Below are 22,474 nucleotides of genomic sequence, written 5' to 3'. Positions count from 1 at the left end.
ATGTAGTGCCATGGGATCCAATGCCCTCATCTGGTGTGAAGATGTACATTAAGACAAATCACCTATATACATAAAACACATAAATAAATATTTTAAAAGAGTAAATGTTATATGTAAGTTGAATATCAATAAAGTTGTTATTTTAAAAGTAAAGCAGTAAACACATTGCATACTACATAACTATAGTTTTACAAAAGTCCTACTCCAACACTACCCATTTCTAAAACTGTATTCCAAATCGTACACATTTAATATGTAGCACCAATTCTATAGGTTTACAAGCTGCTAAGTATCTAGCTTCATAGAGGCCACCTGAATTATATATAAGAACCATATCTCATTCATTCTACTGTAGTGTGTTATTTTAGTTCAAGTATATGAAGGATACCTGGCTTTCCAGAGATACATACTTAAAAAATAAATGAGTGTTTTAATAGTTCCTTCAGATAATGGTGGGAATTCAATAGCATAATGCAACTTAGTGCATGGTGGTGTACTTTTCTGTTCTGAAACATTTAACTATTTTAAATTACGTGTATGTGTGCTGGGGGAGGGTGGGCAGTATGCGCACATAAGTGCAGATGCCCATGGAGGCCAGAAGAAGACGTGAGATTCCCAGGACTGAACTTCTACAGGCAGTTGTGAGACACCTGATGTGGGCACTGGGAACTGAAGTATGGTCCGCTAAGAAGCAGTTAGATGCTTTCTCTAGCCTTGGTGATTTCTTAAAAGTCAACTGCAGTAAGTCTGAAATCTCGTCAGTAAATTTTTTGTACTCTGCTACTTTAAAGATACTTTCTTGTGTGCTGAGTGGCTCTTTAATCTCTCCATAGCTGTGTAACACTATGAAGGTTTACAGGAAATATCTGTTCACTGAGTTATGAAAATTTTGAAGTTTTCCTACAATATATATTTCACTATACAATAGCAAACACATCATTTATAACTACCTACTTCATTTAAGTGGTTGAAATGCTGAGAGGTTGTCCAAGCTAATGGTAGTATTTATAAGCTTTTGACAAAAATCTCATTTTTCTAAAAAAAATTCAGAGTTTAGCATTTTTAAAACTATCATGAGTTGTTTTTCCTTGAAATGTCAGAAACACCTCTAGTCTTTTGAAGATGTTTGCCAAAGACCCATATACAAATAATCAGTTGTGTCTGTTAGCTGTTCTTCTAAAACAGTCCATGTACACAATTAATTGAAAATTAGGCAAACCAGTGCTTTCTCCTCCACCCAACCACTGCTGCATCAATCTACTGAAGACTTGCTATTCCTCTCAATTCATCACTGAGTATTAAATTAATTTTATACTCAGGTGTCAAGATAAATAAAATTATTGTGTTTTTTCCTGTGTCTGAAGCTGGCAATTTTAATTACAAGTATGTAAATGTCATCAAGATTTTAATTTAAAGGGCTGAAGAGATGGTTCAGTACTGAAGAGCACTTTCTGGTCTTACAGAGGCCTCAGGTTCAGTTTGCAACACTTACAAAGCAACTGACAGCCTTCCATAATTCCTGTTCCAAGTCATCCAGTGCCCTCTTCTGTCCTCTGTGGGTATTGCATGCATATGGTACATAGGCATACATGCAGGCAAGACACTCATACAGATACATTAAAAATAATACATTTTTCTAATGATACTAATTTAAGGATTTTGTTTCCAAAAAAACAAAAATTTTGATGCTACATTCAAACCATAGAAATGCTTTTAAATTAAGTTATATCATCCACATCTGAATTAGTAACATTAGTATATTACCGCTGGGCAGAGTGTTCACGGGCCAGGCCATAAAAGCTACTGTCCTTTCTGAAATGTATAAGAAGCTTACTGCTCAGGCTCATGAAAAGAACTCCAAAGCCATGACTCTAAGTATAAAAGTTCGAAATATTGCTTTGTGAAAATTAAATGAATGCAGCTGAACTAGTTTTAGACCCATTGGGTTTCTCCACTGAAATCTATCGGCTTGACTAGAAAACAGGTATATATTATTGTAAGTAAGGCACCCCACACACACACACACCATACTCTAGGTGACAGATTCCTGTTTATGACTTGAAAGATTTGCTCCAACTGCCAAACTATTGATATTCTCACAAATTATTAAAAGGACTGTACCTCTTTTTTAAAATTATTTTATTTTAGGTCTGTACCTCTTAAGCTAAACAAAAATATATTACCAAACTGGAAATGTTTTGGTGGAAAATTTAACTTGTCTTTATTAAGATGAAAAATGTTTAGTAGCACACAATGAGTAGATATATATAAAAGCACAAAATTCAGATGAAAACAAACCATTCTTAAACAATAATAGAAAGAGTCTAGACCAGTAAGAAGATGGACACAAGTTCTTTATTTATCTCATCTAATTTCTTATACATTGATCCATTAAGATAAAGGCAAGTGAAAATATGGTGCAAGTAATGTATTCTATATATTGTTTCTATAGTATTATTAAAAGTTATAAAAATATCATTTAGTGATCATTTTTCCTCAAAATTGGCTCCTACAGCACCTACACCTAGAATTCAGTAGCTTTATCGGAAATCTTAGTTACCTTGTGCACTTATGACCCATCCCTAGGCAAAGCAATCAGGAAGTCATAGCATAGTATCAGTTAACTTAATTTCTGGTGTCCTAAGAAACTAATACTCCAATACATTGCTTCCTTCCTACAACAGAATTTTCCAGTAGTTCATGCCTATTTGTACTCAACGTGCACCCATTCAGCATATTTATTCAGTGCCTCAAAATCCTGGTCCCCAAAGAGATCATATCTAGTAAAAACGATGTATGTTGATTATCAAATAATGGAAATATTTTCAAAACCAGAAATTATGCATCTAAATGCAACTTGCATCCTTTGACCATTGCCACTGAAGGTTAAAGCATTAATTCCATTATGTCATCGCTCAAACCATCTTTACAGCAGGCCTTTCAGAAGTGCCTTACGAGCCTGAAGTACATTCTTTTGAATTTAATAGTGGACAAATCTTTTCTGAGAGTGTATTTGAGTTCTGGAAACTTCCAAAGTGCAACCAGAGCCAAATTTTGTGACTTGGATGTGTGATCAGACTAGGTGGCCCTATTTTGGTTGAAAAATGATTATTATAATGCACTGAGACAGACTTTATTAAATGATGTGTAAAACTTACTCTAAAGGGCATTCTAGAATATTAAGAAGGACTCTGAGCAGGAGAATAGGTATATTTTATTTTTCCCAACTTATTTGAATAGTAATGCGCATCTGAATGTATAAATAACAATATATGGTCTGCTTTGTATTATCATTTTTCAACTCATAAATAAAAGGTCCCTGTCTTAGTGTTTCTATTGCTGTACTAAAACCAACACGAAAAGCAACTTGGAGTGGAAAGGGTTTATTGCATTTTACAATTAGAGGGGCAAGCATGTGGGACATTTTCTTGATTAATGATTAGCATAAGAACGCTCCCACACGCTTGCCCAAGGCCAATCTGGTGGGGAGGGTCTTTTCTCGATTGATGTTTCCTCTTCCCAGGTGACTCTAGATGATGCCAAGTTGACAAAACACCAGATAGAATAGCCCCTCGGTATATTGGACTTACTCTGTCATAGGAAGAAGGGGCATGAAGGATGGATCAGTAGGTGGATACGCTTGCCACTGCCCTGATGGATGGCTTGAGTTTCACCTTCAGGACCCACATGCTAGAAGAAGAGAACTGACTCCTGCAAGCTGTTCTCTGATGTCCATATGTACACTGTGGCATATGTGCACCCTATACACACACAATCAATAAATAAAAATGTATTAAAATTAAAAATAAAATAAAGTACAGCTGCTATTTGATTTGTAGCTGCTAATTTCTGAAGAATAAAGATACTGAAAAATAAAGTGCCAATATTGTGTTGACACATGGTGGATGGAAAGTCATAGCTATTATTAACTATTATTCAGTAAAAGTCAAGACAATATTCTATCAGTGGCTTTATTATGCCCCAACAACAGATGTGCAGTCATTCAGATAGTAATTCATTATCAGTACTGACAGTACACTCATACTGACAGATCAGTGACCTGCTTTTAAAAATACAATCTGAAAAGATACAGAGGGTCCTAGAAATCTACAAGTAGAACAATATGATAGGCAGATTTGGGCCCAGGGGTCCCGCTCAAACTAAGGCACCAGCCAAGGACAATACAGGAGGTAAACTTTAAACCCCTTCCCAGATCTAGCCAATGGTCAGAATATTCTCCACAGTTGAGTGGAGAGTGTGATATGACTTTCTCACGTACTCTGGTGCCTCACATGTGACCATGTCCCCTGGAGGGGGAGACCTGGTGGCACTCAGAGGAAGGACAGCTGGTAGCCAAGAAGAGACTTGATACCCTATGAGAATATACAGGGGGAGGTAATCCCCCTCAGGAACAGTCATAGGGGAGGGGAATAATGGGAAAATGGGGGGGGGGGAGGAATGGGAGGATACAAGGGATGGGATAAACATTGAGATGTAACAAGAATAAATTAATAAAAAATAAAAATAAATAAATAAAAAAAATAAAATAAATAAAAAAAAATACAATCTGTAAGGAGTACTTGGAATAATTCACACTACGTATTTTTTTTTTTTTTTTTTTTACTGTGCTGGAGAATCAAATCTAATGCCTTGCACAAGTGCTCTACCACTGAACTACTCCAAGTCCAACAGCATTTATATATAAAACATTGCACACATTATATTCAGTAATCGTACCATACTGACCCTTGTTTTTAAATAATTTTTTCAGAAATTTTTGCTTTATTTTATACAAGTTGGTGTCCTGCCTGTATGTATATCTATACACCATGTGAATATATGTTGCTGAAGAGGCTTTTAGTGAACTGTTACCAGCAATCACATTCATTTTCCCTAATTTCAAATAAAAGACAATTTACAAAGACTAAAGAATGGCTTTAGAAGATGGAACATACAAGAAGTTTGAAAACATAAGTTATTTCACAATATTACATGTCCACACAAAGCAACTCCCAGAAAGGCATTTCTCAGTCTTTGTTCCAGTCTAGAGTACCCAAGGGATGCAGCACATTTCCCTCAGGAGCCCACTACAGACGAGTCAGTAAGCCAAGCTGAGTTCTCACAGCCTTCCAATTTTGTGTAGGTGCCAGGGCTGAAGCCTTCTCCAACAAATAACTATTCTACCAAAATAGTAGACAACCCTAAGGCTGTGTGATGTAGTTAGGTTGCCCACTTAAAGCCATGTATTATCAGATCTCTACCTCCCAGGGACATTCTGGAATCAGTTTTACAATTCTGTACACTTCTAATAGTCTGTTTAATCTATAAAGTTGTTAGAGGCTTCAGGCACTCAAGAAGGATTCTTGGTAGACACAGTATGTTTCAAGAACTGTAACTTGGGTAACTAAAAGGCAATTGTGAAAGGAAGTTCATGATCAACCAGTTCTGTGACAGATCGGTACTAAGCAGTTTGAATCATTTTGTGTTGCTACTATTTCTAGAAAGCTGACATACTGCAGTGACTTCTCACTGACCAAGCCTTGTAACGTAGGAAAGGTGGTCTTGAGCCACAGTCCATGCTTTGGGAATCACTGAACAATAACAGTGGCTATTTTTTACCTAAATAATTTCCAGAGTAAAGAAAGCACAGTCTCCTGTACTGTTATAAGGTCTTACCAATCTTGTCAATTGAAACAGTTGCAATCTGAAGGGACACAGGAAGAGAGAGGAAAAATAGTTCATACACTAGCAGGAAAGCAGTTCTTAAAAAAAGCAGCTCCAGAGAGTTCTTACAGGCTGTGGTGAGTTATCACTCATTTCACAAAAGCTTACTGAGCCAGCTATTATCTCATGGTTTTGGCCTCACATGGCTTGAATTCAGTAGGGGAGGGAAATGTTAACACAGAGACAAATGCAAGAGCACAGAGAAGTGCTCTAAAGGAGGACTCTGATGTTCTACAGAAAGTGAACCAACAGGGAGTGAACATGTTGGGGAAGCCAAGACAACTTCCTTTATCAACTACCAAGTGAGCAGAGATTTCAATGGTAAACAGAAACTGACCAAGTTAAGGAGAGAAGGAATCATCCCTGTTAAATAACCAGTGTATGAGGAAGTCCTGAAGAAGAGGGACATACATGAATTGGTTCAGAAAAAGAGACAGAACAAGACAGCAGCACAAAGATCTGAGGTCCTAGTACACAATGTTTTCCTGTCTATACTCTCAGTTTGCTCTTCAGATGTCTGAAAGGCTTTTGTCAGCAAGGGGCAAGATTAAACCACAATGTTAAAAACTTGATCATCAACAATACATGAAACACTACCAGCTAAGAAAAATCTAACCTGTCGGTACCATCTACCCATTGTATTCCTGAAACATCTGTAAGGTAATACTGTTCCTTCCCACTAGTAACAGCGAATCAGAACAACAGAGGGGCACAAGATACCTTTAAAATTTTCATGGAAAGATGCATTTTACTCCACTTAGAACTCAATCATTAATAAATGGGTTGATGATCATTATATATCTCTTTGAAGTACTTCATTTTAATTTTTAGACTTTAGTATTTGGAGCGGGGAACATACAGGAAAAACTGATTAAGGGTGTAATCAAGGGACCACTGCTTTCACAATTCTTAGGTAACTTAGAACATCACCTTGCAGCTTCTGGACTATCTGTCACATAATAAACTAGCCACGGAAATGTCTATTAGTAACACACTGCTCAGTCAGCCATTACTTCAGCTTCAATGGCCTTTTGAGCGATTATATTCCTTCTACAGATGGAACAGATACGTGAGGTGCCCAAGGAAACAAAACAATTCAGACTGTGGTTCTCTTTCTTATCGCCCTCTCCAAACAATGAAAATAAACAAGATGAGTCCAGCTTTGGTACCAATGCAGTTAGCTGTCCTTCAGACAAACCTTAATCCTAGGAGCAGTGGAGGGCAAACTACAGTTAGTTCTTGGATATTTACTCTAAATGAACTCTGCAGAATACTGTCAAGGCCAACAATAACCACAGATGAAGGCCAGACTATGGACACAAAGACAATAAGAGCACCCAGGCCACTACAGTGGCTTTATAATTTAAAATGTTACCACTCTCAAGGAAATCTCACTCCACATAGTGCCATCTCCCTCTCTCTCCAGCTCCTTTCATCTCCAACATCTGAGGGATTTCTCTGGGCTGGAAAAGTTCAGGATTGCCCAATTCAGCAAACTATCTAACCTTTCCTTCACTTCCAGGCTGGGAATGCCAGGCATCTTTTCTCTTCGTTGGTTTCTCTGTGTGGCCTTGGCTGTCCTGGACTCGCTTTGTAGACCAGGCTGGCCTCGAACTCAGAGTGATCTACCTCCCTCTGCCTCCCTAAGTGCTGGGGTTAAAGGCATGACGCCGGCTGACTGCCAAGCATTTTAAATTCCTACCGTAGGACATAGCGCATGGAGCAAGACTAGCTTACTTGAATGCATGTCTTCCCACTTAGAAATAAATGAAGAGATACTCCTTTTATATAGTAATGGACTTAAAGAGATCAATGAAATGAACTCATCTCACAGCTTATTAAAGAAAAGCAAAGAACCACTTGGTTACCTATGGCCTGGTCTCCAATCTAGGTCTTGACTCAGTTTACTTCCAAAGATGTTTTGTATCACAGATGAGGTGGGTGGGAGGTGCTGTGGAAGGGAACAGCCAGAAAGTGGTTTCTGCTTCAAGAGCTCATAGCCCAAAGAGGGAACAGTTTACAACAGCTTGGCAAGTGCAAGGACATAGATTTACACTTTTGCCCACTAGGTATTTCAAGTCCGGGAAATAAGCGGGCCAATATCTACTTCCTGCGAAAAAACTTATAGCAAAGGCTAAGAAAGTGCGTACGGGAACAATCAGGTTAGTCCCCAAAGGCATTACATAAGATTTACCATACCCTAGCCAAACAGCTCTAAAAATTTAGGATCTCAGACATCAGTTTGACAAAAAAAAGCAAAGAAAAGGCGGGCAGGCATGAATGCAAGGAAAACCCCAAGAGCTGGAACTAGAGGAAACATCTGGCAAGGTGGCTGGGGGTGTCCGGGTCAAGAGAAATGGTCCTGGCACAGAGAATGGGGGCAGGCAAAGCGGTAAGCAAAAAAGAAATCCAGAGAAGTTGGCATACCAATGAAAGAGAACGAGTGGAGAGCAATGGGCTTCCTTCCCTCCCGGAGGACACAGCTCCCAGCTGGGCAACTTGGGCTACAGCGAGTTGGTTCTAATTGGTGCGGGAGGGAAAGGCTGACAGACCGACTCTGAGGCCGACACTGCTTTCCCAAGAGCAACTGGCAGCCCTGAGGCTGGGTCCTCAGGGTTGCAGCACAGTGGCCGCCTGGCCTCTCCCAGCCGCTATGCGAACCCAAACCCCCGCCTTGCACCGCCAACATAACCCCCTCACCTCGGGTTGAAGTCTTGAAAGAGGCCCCTCAGGTTCATGGCGAAGAACTTAACCGAGGCGTCCTCCTCTTCCCCCCGCCCCCCGCGCCGCGAAGCTTGCGCCTCACAGAGGGTTCATGCTGCCAAAGGCAGCCTGGTAGCCAACGCCGCCGCCAAGAGACACCAGGGCAACCGAGCAACCAACCTTCCCGGACACTTCTTCCGGCTTCCGTAGCTAGAATGCGCATGCGCCATGAGACACCCCCTCCCTCCCCCTGCGCGCTCGCCAGAGAAGGAGGTTGCCTGCTGGCTTTTGTCTTTTTTGCTCCTAGGTACCGGCCTTCCGAGCAGCGCGACTACAAAAAGAAGAGGGAAGGAACGAAGAATCTCGGGGAAGTGGGGAGCGCTGACTGGGTAGAAGTCCGAAAGGAAGGAGGGAGGACGCCAAACTCGAGTCCTCTTGAGAGGTAATCTCAGAAGAGTCACCTTGGCCACTTGAGGTTTTCCTCCAAATTGAATGAACCAGAGTTGGCACTAAATCCAGTTTGCACATCAACTTCATTCTCGTGTCCTGAGCCTACTCAGATATGCTGACCATCCAAAACTCACATTACGCTGCACCAAAGTCATCTACCTTCTAGGGCGTCTTCTCTCCCTGGGCTCTCAATGGCCTTACCAGCAGTTCTGTCCATCAGAATGCCCAAACTGCCAGGAGACGGGAAACTCATCTTTACTTATCCTAATGCAGTTCAGAGTCTCCTTGGCTCCTGTCTAGACTTAGTGGTTACTTCAGATCTGGCTTCCTCCACTTGCAGCCATACTATTTAGAATTGCCAGATTCGTCTTATTGGGGAAGTTAACCTTTTGTAGGCTCAGATTTTTCCCCTCTGCAAAATAGAAATTAAAAAAAAAAAACAAAAAAACAAAAAAACAAAAAAAAAAAAAACATGCTTTTTGACCTGGTTAGGAAAACTCAGAGAGATCATGAATAATGCATAGCCTACTGTATGTTACATACACAAAGAATGCTGTTCTTTTAAGAAAACAGTTTACTATATTCAATTCCAACCAATTTCAGAATTGTTATTGTTTTCATGAGCACAGCGACACCTTAAACATTAATCTGGAATCATTATGGCTAATAGTCATACTTTGTTTTACAGTAGCAGAGTTTCATGAATGGCAATTTTATGATAATTAGCCCCAGGGGAAGCTTTAAAAGATCACAATTGGGAGAATCATACTTTGCCATGATCTATCATCTTTCTTCAGGAAAGTTGAAAACATTTCACAAGTGGTAATTATGCTCCCTAACACCCACTGAGAAATGGATATTGTTCTGGGAGCTGGTTTAAGGGTGAGTAATCGGAATGAAGCATGCTTCAGCTTCTGAAACGCCATGACCCACTCCCAGAAATTTTGATCCACCTTTCCTGACCATCCTCCAGATGATGCTCAATACCCAGCCCTGAGGACTCTCCCAATGCATAGGAAAGTGCAGAACAGTAACACACAGAGAAACTTCCATAATGTGCCCTGTATGACCTAGCTAATGAAGGTGGAGGAACAAAGACACAACTTAACATTCCAGCAAACCAGAGGTTACCCTGCGAACACAAGTTATCCACCATTAGACAGAGTGGCCAGCACTATATTATTTCCTTGAAGTTTCACCTCAAGCAGACATAAAGAAGACAGTTTGTCAATTTCAACTCTTGAATAAGTTGTATCATGGTTCTCATAAAAGCTTCATGGAGAATGACTGGGCCGGGTACTCAGAGCCCAATTACTACTTTTGGTGACTTCTTTTTTTTTTTTTTTTTTTTTTTTATGGTTTTTTTTTTTTTTCTTTTTTTTTTCTTAATTTATTCTTGTTACATCTCAATGTTTATCCCATCCCTTGTGTCCTCCCATTCCTCCCCCCCCCATTTTCCCATTATTCCCCTCCCCTATGACTGTTCCTGAGGGGGATTACCTCCCCCTATATATTCTCATAGGGTATCAAGTCTCTTCTTGGCTACTTGCTGTCCTTCTTGAGTATTCCTGGAACTGAGACCCTTTTCTAACAGGCCCACAAATTCAATTTCAGAATTTCCCTCTAGGGATGACTGGCCATGAGGACTTCTTATTCTGAGTATCATGACAAGAACATAATAAGTATTAGTATCTTCTTTTACTCTGACAAGCCAAGTTGCCGTGAAAAAATACTGAAAATATCTAAATAATTGGACTATCCTAAAGCCCAGTATTCAGTTTTCAAGAGAGGAAACTACCTTGACTGCCTCAAATGCAATGGAAATCCAGCCCTGTGCTCTACTCATATTCAGTATTCATGTTGGCCTTCTGAAGAGCAGAGACCTAGAGGAGAGAATCATGGTGCATTAGAACATATAAATTAGGAGACCTGGATTATAAAAAGAAAGTGGTTGCTTGTTGTCTAGATCTCCATGCTACAAAGGCTTCTTCCCTAGAATTCATTTCTAGAATGGAAAGAGTATAGGATTAGAAGACTTTGGCTAAACACTAGTTTTACCACTAAACTTAGTGTGAGAAGTGACAGATGACATCTATTCTTAGACCTATTAAATATGATCAACCTTTCTGGGAGGAAATATTGACAAATTCTTCAGATAGGAAACACAGAAGTGCCAGTACCCAAGACTGACCTACCCTAAGTTCCCTACAGTCCCACCCTTAGTGTTACCAATTAGAAAATTGCTGCAGACCTCAGGACTTTGTCCACTTGGGAAAAGTAAGCTGGGCTAGGTGTGGTGGCACATGCATTTAATAGCAGCACTCAGGAGCCAGAGGAAGATAGATCTCTGTGAGTTCAAGGCCAATCTGATCTACAAAGGAAGTCCAGGACAACCAGAGAGTAATAGAGAGATTGTCTCCAAAAAAGCAACCTGCACTTTCCTAAGAGAACCTATTGATTCTGACTTTAGTGTGATTGTCATAAGCCTTTGAGTTTTCTTGTACTGAGCTCTCACTGTGAGGTGGTTGTGTCTGACATCTGATCAGGATGAATTTGATGATCTAGAGGAGAAGTTGGGAGGCCAATGGAAGGGATGAAAGTATTTATGGTTCTGGTAGGATCTGCAACAGTTCCTTAGTCTTTTTCCAGAGACTATATGTAGCAACCAACTCAGGGAAGCTTCTCTTAGAACTTCTGACCAGAATTTCCTTAGAGATGGCAAAAAAGTTCCAAAGAGCTAGTGGCCTTCTTGCACCTAGGACAATACCAAAAGAAAGTAGATGACCAACCGTCGTAGAACAAATTTCCCACCTACTGAATTATCAGAGGCTGTTTTCTTTTTCTTTCTTTCTTTCTTTTTTCTGAGACAGAGTTTCTCTGTGTAGCCTTGGCTGTCCTAGACTTTCTTTGTGGACCTGACTGGCCTTGAACTCACAGCAATCCACCTGCCTCTGCCTCCCGAGTGCTGGGATTAAAGGCGTGCACCACCACGACTGGCCAGAGGCTGTTTTCTATTGTGAGGCAGAGTGGTAAAACTGAACGAGGACCTTCAGAGCCAACATGGTCTCCTTGAGTTGCCTCTCAACTTGAGAGTCTTTCCTTCATAGAATTTAGAATGCCTTCTCAAGTAGATGGGAAGGTTCCAGGGAACTTCTCTTCTGGGGCTCTATTCTGGCAATGCCAAGGTCAAATCAACATAGTCAAGCATACAGGGAAGACTGCTGCATCCAGCACTGCTTGAGTTCTGGAATCTTGACTGGGGTGGCAAGGGAATGATGAAAAAACAGGCACACAGACACATGTATACAGAAAATCTTGGATCAGGTGTCATGTGCACACTCCGACAGAATAGCACTTACTACTGCTATCAGCTGAGCCTCAGGATGTTTATTAGGAATAGCATGTAGGGAGGCACTAGCTAGTCCCAGTAGGAGGTATCTATAGGTGAGCAGTCCCAGGCTGTAAACAGCCAGAAAGAGGAAGCTGTAGTAGCTTGTTTCCCTACACACTGATCAATAGTTTGCTCCCAAACTCTTAGGAAACCCTCACCCAGGCCTGATGCATTGGAATCATTGACAGGATTGTGCCCATGCCATTCACTCAGGGCTTCCTATGCTCTCTACAGAAAACAGGATGGGCAGGCCTACCAGAGGTTATTGACTAGATTCCCATAGAACTTGATTTTCTTCTCATTCCCATCTTATTCTAATTTCTTAGTCTCCCTTTTACTGTGCTTTTCTCCCTGTGTGCTCTGTCATGTTCTTCTGGGATCTTCTGCCCCAGATTTTTTTCTCAGCCCATGCTTTAAACAGTGTTAGTGTGTGTGTGTATATATATCTTTTAGTCCTTCTATCTCATTCACCTAGAATATAGTTTCTAAACTCTCTGTGTTGTACCAGATGCTGTAGGAGGCACTGGGAACAAAAAACAAAAATGAATAATCAAAAACAGCATTGTGGCTAAGCTTCCAAAACTTGAGAAGGACAAATAATTCAGGCTGGGAAATGTGAAAAGGAAATAACAAGCAAAGAAAACAACACTTCAAAAGTGTCTGAACCTATCCTTGGCTTCTCTATGCACACTAGGTCAGAAAAATAAATTGAACAGCAATTGTTGAATAGCAGCCACATGGCCGGTGTTATGGGTCCAAGAATAGCTACACACTGACCACTTGAACACTAGACTCAGATTGAGGAAAGTTTATTTGAACACCAAACAAAAAGTGACCAGTCAGGACCACAACCTGAATTGAGGAATCAGACTATGACCCTAGTCCTTTCATAAGGGAAGTTTTTATGAGAAAAAAAAAAAAATAACCAGGTAACAACCAGGTAACCAGGTGGGAAGCAAGGAGGCAGGCAGCATTACATCATTTTGATTAGCTAAACACAAGAAGAATCAGTTTTGTTCTGAGCACAATGGAACCAGGTGGCTAGACAAACCATTTTAAACTGATTGGCTGGGATTTAGGCTAGGAGAGCTCTTGGAGGCTTAACAGCTCTCTGGGAGTAAGAAACATAGCAGGATGTTGCAGTCTTAACTCTAATAGAACATTTATCTTTAACCCAAGCAGAACATGCATTTATCATCTATTGTTTTATTTTAAGCACCAAGCATTGAACCTTCCTGGTTTCAGGCACTTAGGGCCTGAGAACTTGAACTTAATTTCACCTTATAATCAAAATGGAGGGTCGGGAGTAAAATGGCTTCTGATATGCTAAGAACAATAGCTGGTGTTAACAGAGGAGCCACAGTTATGCTAGGAACTAAAGTTGCTAACAATGGAGAAGCAACAGATTTTAAACAATTTAATCAGGTTACAACAGACAGAGGCACTTTTCTAGAAAGCTATCCAGTATGAAATCTGAGAGCTTATCACAAAATTGTTCTCCCTGACCTTATTCTTATGGTTAGCCATGATTAAGCTATGCTAAATTCAGTGTAGAAACAAAAGTATAAAAGAATTTGTAATTCAGGCAAATCATTTGGTCACAGTCTCCATTATATCTACAATGGAGTTCCATGATGTCCTGCACTTTTCTGTAGTGGTTGGAAACATGTTTTTGTTTTGATCCCAAGTTTGGGATGTGAAACTGATTTATGTGAAGGTGTACTGTGTTTGTCCACTGGAAACCGACTTGAGAGAGAACATGTGGTGTTTGTCCACTAGAAGAGTAACTGCCTCTTGCAGGGGCATGGTCTTTGCCAACTGATAAACATCCTCTGAGAGAATATATATATATGCACCAAAACAAGAGGGTCTGGCTTTTTGGTTGTGGCATTATTCCTATTGTTTGATTGCTCATCACTCCACTTTGAGATGCTCCTAGAGAGAAATGCTCCAGAGGATACTTCAAGGTTCCTGCTGCTGAGGTTTCAGTCAATCTTTGCTGAATTGCTGCTTTGGTGTTTAACAAGTCTGCTGAAATCTTAACTACAAAAAATAGAATCCCTCCAAGGAACTGAGTCCCAAAAGGTCTACTTCTCCTGTTCCCACTAAACTCTTTTCTCTCCTATCTAGGGTAGGTGGGTTGGAAGGGAGGTGTAAGCATTAAAGAACCCCAAATAAAGTAGGTTTGGAAAAGTTCAAAGCTGATACTTGGTTTCTTTTTTTCTGTCTTCTAGAGTCACCAGCTCTGATTCAAAATAACCCATGTGAATTCTAGCTTGTACTGAGATAGGTCTCTATTCCATGAGGATTCAGCTCAAGAAGTCTGATGTTTCTTGCCACCTCCTTGCAGTTCTTAAGTTTTTTCATACAATAGATGCGCAAGAATGTTGTAAAATGCATTGAGTATAATATATCTTTTCTTCTGACATTTCTAGAGGCTGTAGACATTACCTCTAGGCATGTGTGCACACGCATGCACGCGTGCGCATACACACACACACACTCCTGTTTTCATATGAAGTTCATCTGGGGCATGTACACAAAGAAGCTTTTTGTTTTTATTATAGAATAGCTAACTTTTAAATGAGTGTGTGCATACTGTAGGCATGTGCATATGTGCATTTTGAATGTACACGTGTGTGTGTGTGTGTGTGTGTGTGTGTGTGTGTGTGTACATGTATGTGGGCATGCATGTGGAGGCCAAAGATCAATCCTAGATGTTTTCCTCCTTCATTATTCACCTTATTTTTTGATACAGGCTATCTCACTGAACCTGGAACTCACAAATAACCAAGACTGTCTGACCAACAAATTTCAGGGATCCTATCATTTCTGCCTCCATAAAACATGCATTATAAGCACACATCACCATGCCTATCTGTCTTCGTTTTACATGGTGCAGAGCTTCTAAGCCCAGGTCATCATCTCTGTGTAGCAAGCATTTTACTGACAGCCATATCTTTCTAGGCCTAGAATAACTTATAACATGTTTGCACAGTTCAAAGTTTGGAGATGAGCCATTCATTTAATAACAGATTTCGAAGGAGAAAAAACAACTGCTTCAATTAATGTACATATGAATTGTATGCTATATGCTGACTCAGTCTTAGTCATATAGTCTTAGAGAGAAGACTTACATTCAGTATTAGCCACCTACTTTGTGTGAACTTAGGTAATAATACAGGTTGAAAATATTCCTTCAAAGTGGGGCGTGGTGGCGCACGCCTTTAATCCCAGCACTCGGAAGGCAGAGGCAGATGGATCGCTGTGAGTTCGAGGCCAGCCTGGTCTACAAAGTGAGTCCAGGACAGCCAAGGCTACACAGAGAAACCCTGTCTCAAAAAACCAAAAAACCAAAAAAGAAAGAAAGAAGGAAAGAAAAGAAAAGAAAATATTCCCTCAGGAACAGTCATAGGGGAGGGGCATAAGGGGAAAGGGGGAGGGAGGGAAGAATGGGAGGACACAAGGGATGGGATAACAATTGAGTTGTAATCTGAATAAATTAATAATAAAAAATTAAAAAAAAATAAGACATGAAAAGCTAAGTTAAAATAAAAAAAAAAAAAAAAAGAAAACCTAAAAAAAAAAAAAAGAAAATATTCCTTCAAAACGATTAATTGAAATCTCAATTCCAACTCACAAAACTTGTGAAAGAAACCTCATTTGGCAATCGGGACTTTGCAGTTGAGATGAGGTCATCAGAATGAGTCATTGATCCAATATGACTATGTTCTTATGAGAAAAGCTAAATCTGGATACCTACACAAAGAAAAGGCATCTATATGCTTCTTAGAGGCACATGATTATGGTTTCAAGGCCTCACATAAGCGCCACGGGGAACCTCAGAATCTTCATATGGTTGCCATGAAGGTAGGTGGCTTTTAGTTGTTCTGCCTTGAACAAGTCAGGCTCTGGATGGCACAAGTACACCCAGGAAGCTGATGTGGAGGACACTAGATGCTGGAAATGCTCCCATGAGGTGATGTATATTTGTAATCAAACTACTTAGAGATATAGGTAGGAGAATCAGGTATTCAAGGCCTTCTTCCACTACACAGCTTGAGGCCAGCCTGGCCTCGGCCATTTCTTTCTTTCTTTTAAATGAAAGTATCTTTTAAAACATAAACTCTCTTTCAAAATCAGTCCCTCAATGGTGAGCTCCTGTAAAATAAAAATAAATAAGTAAATAAATAAAATAAGTAAATACAGCCTTGCTTTGAGTGATGAACCAGGGCACAGTCACAATCAAATCAAAGCAAAACCAAACTCAAAATGTGTAAATAACTCAATGTTCAGTTATCTGGAATTCATTCATGATCTAGGCTCCTCCAAGAGCTTGGGTCACTTGTCCAGCTGTGCCCTCTGCCGCACACACTGCTTGTCTCCTAGGCTCTAGCTAGGCTCCACTCCACTACTGCTGCTATTCTTGGTGGTCATCCCATGATACTGGCATTCCCAAAATGCTGGGATCTTCTGCTGCAACTGGGCTGCACTATTGCCAATAACCTCTCCTTGGCTCTCTTTGTGGTGCCAAGCCTCAACTTCTCTGTATTGACCTCTTCAGTCCTCGGCCTTCAACTGCTGCCTTCACCAATGGCCTTCCCTGGCCTCTCACAGGGCCAAGCCTCAGCTGTTCTCCCTGACCCCTTCATGCCTTCAAAACCACTACCACCTGGGCGAATCTTTCACATGACCAAGTTTGACTACCAGCACAAGATACAATCGTGGTCACCTCTGAACCATGGCTTCCATGTGCTGACTCTCAGGACACATGTCCCAGAAGAATTCAGGTCAATGATGCTTGTTTCTTCTTAATCACTGCCAATTTCTCACCTCCAGCTGACCAGTTTGCCTTCTTTCATTAGGTTGTCCTATAATGCAATAGACTACTAATGGATAACTTTTTTTTCCCTAGAGACACACTGTACAATACTTGAGGGAGAGTTACACTAAAAAACACAGGTCTGCCTTGGGCAGGGAAGAATGGGAACACTCCAGCATGCATAAATGCATATGGAAAACTAGTCCTGGGTTTGTTGTTTACTAGGCAAGAATCCTGGTAATTTTCTAAAATATGTGCTACCCACTTGTTTTTTCATTTGTAAAATATATCTTATAGGCACTTTAACCTGGATGGAAGATATAAGGCACAAATACATAAATGCACCTGACAGAGTGCCTGTCATATGGGTTAGTCTGATGGTTCCAGTACTTTCTACTTCCATGGAAATGTATTGTATCTTTCTCAGGATATCTTAGGTAAGCCTCGTCTCACTGAGGGAAGCTGAATAGGGAATTAGACAGATATCCTGAAATAGAAAGAGAGGCCTTTAATTTATTAGGGAGTTTCCCTTCCTGAGTGGAGGAAGATTGTCTGGGATGAGCTCCCTGAAAGGCTCTACACTAGAACACATCTTCTCCAGTACCTCCCACATTTCCAACTGAGTTAATTTCAGTAAGCTTGTCATTTAGTTCTCCCAAGGGCTGGCCCCAGGGCACAGTCTTTCTTTCTGGGCTGTAGACACATGCACTCATCATGAGAGGTCCATGTCTGGGATCTGGCTCATGCTCAGACGAATCCTGAGACTCTTCCTTTGATCACTATCTGAGACCTTAGTATAAAGGCTGTCACATCCATGAGACCACCTATCCATAGTCCTGAGGCAGAAAAATAAGCCAGCCACAGTAACCACCTTTCCAGGGCTTCCCCGGCATTAGAACGAGGGCACGAGGGCTTTGTGTGGTCCCTTGTGTGAGGCGATGTTAGGCCCCTCCACACATTCTCTTCTTCCCATACTAGGCCACCTGGATTGCTAGCAGACACTGGACACCTCCTCTGGGTAACAGTAACACAACGCCCAGTGTTCTGTGGATAACAGCTCCTACCATGACTCACCTTCCTGAGAGAAGAGACAAGAGTAAGGATGGAGCACACCTGCACACACCTGGGCTGTATCTCTGTATCTCAAAGCTGGCAAAGGGAGCAGGGGACCATGGGGATTCTGAAGAGTTTTGTATTAACTCCTCACAGGCACTGGCTGAATCCTAGACAAATCTTTCAGGCAAGGGCCACCTCTGATCCCCACCTGTTCCCTTGAACAGGAAGTCCAAGGTGACAGCTTTGGTCCACAGACTTCCCCAGGACCAGGGCTGACAGCAGAAACAGCTTCCAAGTGTCTTCTATCAGGGGTCTCCTGGATTCTCCTTGAGGGCCCCGGCAGATCCCTGGTCTGACTCAGCAGGGAAATACCTAGGACTCCCTGAAGCACTCACACTACAGGATGATTCAAAATTGCAGTGAGTCTGGCTATTCTGCCTTAAGGTCTCCCAGGGCTCACAGGAGTACAGAGGTCCTGGTGCGATCTGATCACAAGTCCGAGGATGGGATTCCTACGTGGGCCCCACTCAGTACCCGTGGTCAGCCAAGAACCAAGTGGGGCCCGCAATGATAAACAGGAACCACATGGACAAACAGGCCCCATATGGCCTTTGCAAAGGCGCCGCATTGAGGCATTCCCCACAGGAAAGAGGACTGCTTAAATGGCAGGATAAAACTAGGTCCCAAGAGGGCACTGTGGAAGGTTGGCTGTGCTTAGGTTGACCCCAGGAGTATAGTTCAGTGGCTGTGGTGTGTGCTGCCCCAGAGCGGGTCTTCCGGTGGGAACGAGCCCCTTCCTCCCCCTCTAGTCCTTCCTTGTAGAAACCAGCCTATGGAGTCTACTTCAGAGTTTTCCAGAAAGGAGAAAGGAGAGGACATGTGACTTTCTTGGTCATTGTGCAAGTCACACCTCAGGGCCGAAGCTCACAGGCCTAAAGGGTCAAGCAAGTGTGCATCTTGTTCTGTGTCCTAAAGCTAAGTTCACAGTGACTGTGGTCATAAGCCCCCTCAAACCTCTGCATCCCCATCTACATCCATGGAGATATCTGGATACTGGACCTGGGGCGTTAGGAGCGATTTTACGAGATTCCTGAAGGGAAGGAGCCAGGTGGTTTTTCCAGCATTCCAGGGACTTGGGTTGGGCCTCAGAGCCATTTTGTGACACAAGTATTCCAGCATCCTGGGACTTGAAGGGGAAGCCATTTTGTTCCATGCCCAACAGAGAGAAGGTGAAGGAAATAGGCAGGTGGTTTGTTTCAGCATCCGGGGACTTTGAGTTATGAGCTCAGAACCATTTTGTGATGCAAGCATTCCAGCATCCGGGGACTTGAAGCGGGAGCCATTTTGTGCCACGCCCAACAGGCAGACTGTGATGCCGCCCTTTCCGAGTCAAGGTGAGCGGTTTATGGCTGGCGAAGGCCCTTTCCCTTTTAAGAGAATACAGTGTTGAAACTGGTTAGTGTGTCTCCAAGGGCCTCATGAGAATCGGCATGAAAGCCTTGCCTGGGGCCAATCTCAGAGGTCCCAAAGGCAACCTGAGAGTGGGGTGGGGGCTGAGAGGCCAAGCACCAGAGAGAGGGGCCCACAATGTTTCAGCTCTTCCCCTGTGTAATCACTGCAATAAACAGGGTCCCATTAGCCAGAATCAGCCTTTACCCCAGCCACTCCCTGTGGACGCAAACCTAAAGGGCTGATTTTTGAGGTGGGGTCACTCCCTACAGTGTCTTAGCACTCATTGTTTGTGTGGGACCCAAGAGGACAACAGAAGCCGGACTCCACCTCGCAGGAACCTCTGGACTCGGGGGACAAGGTTCATACCACACTCTCACCTGGTTCTCAGGCATGGGGCCAGTTTTGGGTTTCAGAAGCAGGCAGGGCACCAAGCCAGACCCCAGACAGACAGGGAGACAGGGAAATTGAAGCTACATTGTATTCTTTTGAGGCTTTAAGGAAGCAGCCTAGGCTGACTTGAGGTATTTTCCCTGCTCTGCCTTCCATGTCTGTGTTTTAGGAATTGAGAGTGTGAGAGCTGTGTTTTTCGGTTCCTGCTGCTTAGAGGTTGCCTGAGGGCCAGCTGACAGGGAAGATCTCCTTCTCTGCCATTTCCCATGCATAAGAATTTCCTGGAGGGCAAGGAAGGCTCTCAGAGGCAAGGAGACAACACCAGCTGAGCTGAAGAGACAGTTTTCACCTGGTAGGCCCCCAATTAATGCAGCCTGGGACCTAGAGAGGAAAAAGTAAAAAAAAAAAAAAATAATAATCTGTCATCCCCGCCATTCAGCACACAGTTAGGCCTCTGCATACTCTCCAGTCCTGAGAGGCCTTGAGGAGGCTACACTGACCCACTGTGCCTTTGCTTCAGACTGCAGATTGAGAAGGAGGAGGCAGATTTACCCTGAGGATAAGGCCTCAGGTAGACACAAGTAAGGAAGCAGGGGCAGCAAGGAGACAGAATAGGATGTCTGACAGAAGACATGCAAAGGCTGCCCTACCAGAACAGAGACTCTAGTATGTGGTTCACTCTAGACCAAAGATGCCACCTCTGATTTGTGCTTGAGGAGCTAAGGTGGGGGCTCAGAGGTGGCTTGGAACCTGGAAGCTGGAGCTGAGAGTCCTGAAGGGCTTTGTGGGATAGGAAAGGGAGGAAAGACTTCAGAGTCTGCAAGACAATGCAGGGGCATGGCCTTTTGGCTCTTGAGTCACCACAGCCAGGCGTTTCCAGAGCTGGTTCATCTTGACTTCTCTCTCCTCTCTCAGGAAAATGAGCCTTTGGAGCATGGAGTACCACTGAAGGCAAGAGGGAGCCAGGCGTGTTTGACAGAGGGGGTAGGTATTGGCAACCAGGTAAGCTGTCATGGTCATTATTGAACATGTGAGAAGGCCCTGTCCCCCAGAGAGAGGACTGCATAAAGCATGCATGGCTCTGTGCTGATGCCTAGGGAACCCTGAGGGGGAGCTGCCACTCCTGCCGTGGAAAACTGGGGTTCCAGGAAGGGGAGCTAAGATGCACTTCGTGTGGGCTTTGGAAACCCCTAAAAGAGCAGAGAATAGGCCAGGACAGGTGGCCATCACTGCAGATTCCTACACAGGGCATGATGGTCCGTGCCCCAGGCTCAGACATCATGTCAGGGTACAGTATTGCCAGGTGTGGGAGTGTGCCACAGTGAGAATCCTGGCACTCAGAGGCACATGCAGGACCAGGGAGGGTCCTTGGGGCATAGGGCACCCTGCAGGCAAAATCCCTGCAACAGGTTTTGAGAGCTGCCCAAGCTACAGGTGTCAGATCCAACTCACCCTTTTTCCCCCCAGCCCCCTTCCGCAGGCCTGTGAGTCTTCATCCCTCTGAGCTGCAACAAGTCCATTCCTGTGTTCCCAAGGAAATCAGCATGGATCCAACTGACAGCAGACACACAGGCAACCTCCCAGAGAGCAGCACTCAGTCCCAAAGCAGGGCAAGGGGCCTGGAGCGTGCCCACATCCCAGGAGCTGAGGCAGGCGAGGTGGAGGCCACCGCCACCCACTCAGGGCATCCATCTGTTGGCGATACGCTGGGCTCTCCCGAGTGGCCTCAGAGAGCCTCCTCTCCTGACTATGCCAGCGGCCCTGCCAGTAGGGCATCATCTTTTGAGTCTTTTGGCCGCCAAGCTACAGAACTGGATGACCCACACTCTCCCTCACAAGGTGTCCTCAACAGAAAGATGATTGATGTGGTTCGCTTCCTTCTCATCAAGTACACTAGGAAGCAGCTGACATCTAAGGCTCAGATTCTGTACATAGTCCTCCGCGGTTACGAGGAATACTACCCTGTCATCTTTTCTAAGGCCTCTGATTGTTTGAGGCTGCTCTTTGGCCTAGAGATAGTGGAAAGAAACACCCTTGACCACATCTACTCTGTTGCCCTTGCCCTTGGGATCACCTACCATGGGACTCAGCAAGGTTTTCCAGGCGTACCCAAGACAGGCCTGCTACTAATCGTGCTGTGCATCATCTTCATAGAGGACAACTGCGCTAGTGAGCAGGCCTTGTGGCGCGTACTGAACAAGATGGGGGTGTATGCGGACAGTGAGCACTTCATGTACGGGGAGCCCAGACGTCTCATCACGGAGCATTTTGTGCAGGAAGGGTACCTGGAATACAGGCAGGTGCCTGACAGCGATCCTCCTTCCTATGAGTTCCTGTGGGGCCCAAGGGCCCACGCGGAAACCACCAAGATGAAATTACTCAAGTTTTTTGCCAGCATCTTTAAGCAGGATCCCAGAGCCTACCCCTTTAGATATGCAGAGGCTCTGAGAAAGGAGATAGACAGGGTCTAGGTCAGGAGGGCCGGG

At 43.1% G+C, this 22,474-nt stretch overlaps 2 protein-coding genes across 4 annotated transcripts in view; one reads left to right on the top strand and one right to left on the bottom strand.

The window, feature by feature from the left end:
• The window catches only part of Tmem185a (transmembrane protein 185A), a 25,425-nt gene extending 16,789 nt beyond the window's left edge, over positions 1 to 8,636 (bottom strand). Inside the window, exons 1-2 of one of the 3 annotated variants that reach the window (XM_051142460.1) lie at positions 8,425 to 8,636; positions 3,591 to 3,761 (exon numbers count right to left, since the gene is read on the bottom strand). In XM_051142460.1, coding sequence (XP_050998417.1) covers positions 3,591 to 3,613 — 23 coding nt within the window. In that variant the 5' untranslated portion in view covers positions 3,614 to 3,761; positions 8,425 to 8,636. Of the gene's footprint in view, positions 1 to 3,590; positions 3,762 to 7,592; positions 7,781 to 8,424 lie in introns of those variants that run through there. The other 2 variants (XM_051142458.1, XM_051142461.1) reach the window with 2 other exon arrangements.
• Positions 8,461 to 22,474, top strand: LOC127185502 (melanoma-associated antigen 10-like). The gene is made up of 3 exons (XM_051141938.1): positions 8,461 to 8,633; positions 8,735 to 8,869; positions 21,469 to 22,474. The coding sequence occupies exons 1-3, from the start codon at positions 8,461 to 8,463 to the stop codon at positions 22,457 to 22,459; spliced, it is 1,299 nt and encodes a 432-aa protein (XP_050997895.1). The 3' UTR covers positions 22,460 to 22,474.

The sequence above is a fragment of the Acomys russatus genome, chromosome X (genome assembly GCF_903995435.1).
Source record: "Acomys russatus chromosome X, mAcoRus1.1, whole genome shotgun sequence".
Taxonomy (NCBI): Eukaryota; Metazoa; Chordata; class Mammalia; order Rodentia; family Muridae; genus Acomys; species Acomys russatus.
The sequence above is the reverse complement of the archived record's forward strand: the minus strand, read 5'-3'. Positions and strand labels throughout refer to the sequence as shown.

Bases quoted from the DNA above. Each gene is read 5' to 3' on its own strand.
- LOC127185502 (XM_051141938.1), top strand. From the start codon at position 8,461: ATGGCGAAGAACTTAACCGAGGCGTCCTCCTCTTCCCCCCGCCCCCCG. The intron at 8,634-8,734 runs GTAGCTAGAATG...TTTTGCTCCTAG, and splicing joins GGACACTTCTTCCGGCTTCC to GTACCGGCCTTCCGAGCAGC. The intron at 8,870-21,468 runs GTAATCTCAGAA...CCCCTTCCGCAG, and splicing joins AACTCGAGTCCTCTTGAGAG to GCCTGTGAGTCTTCATCCCT.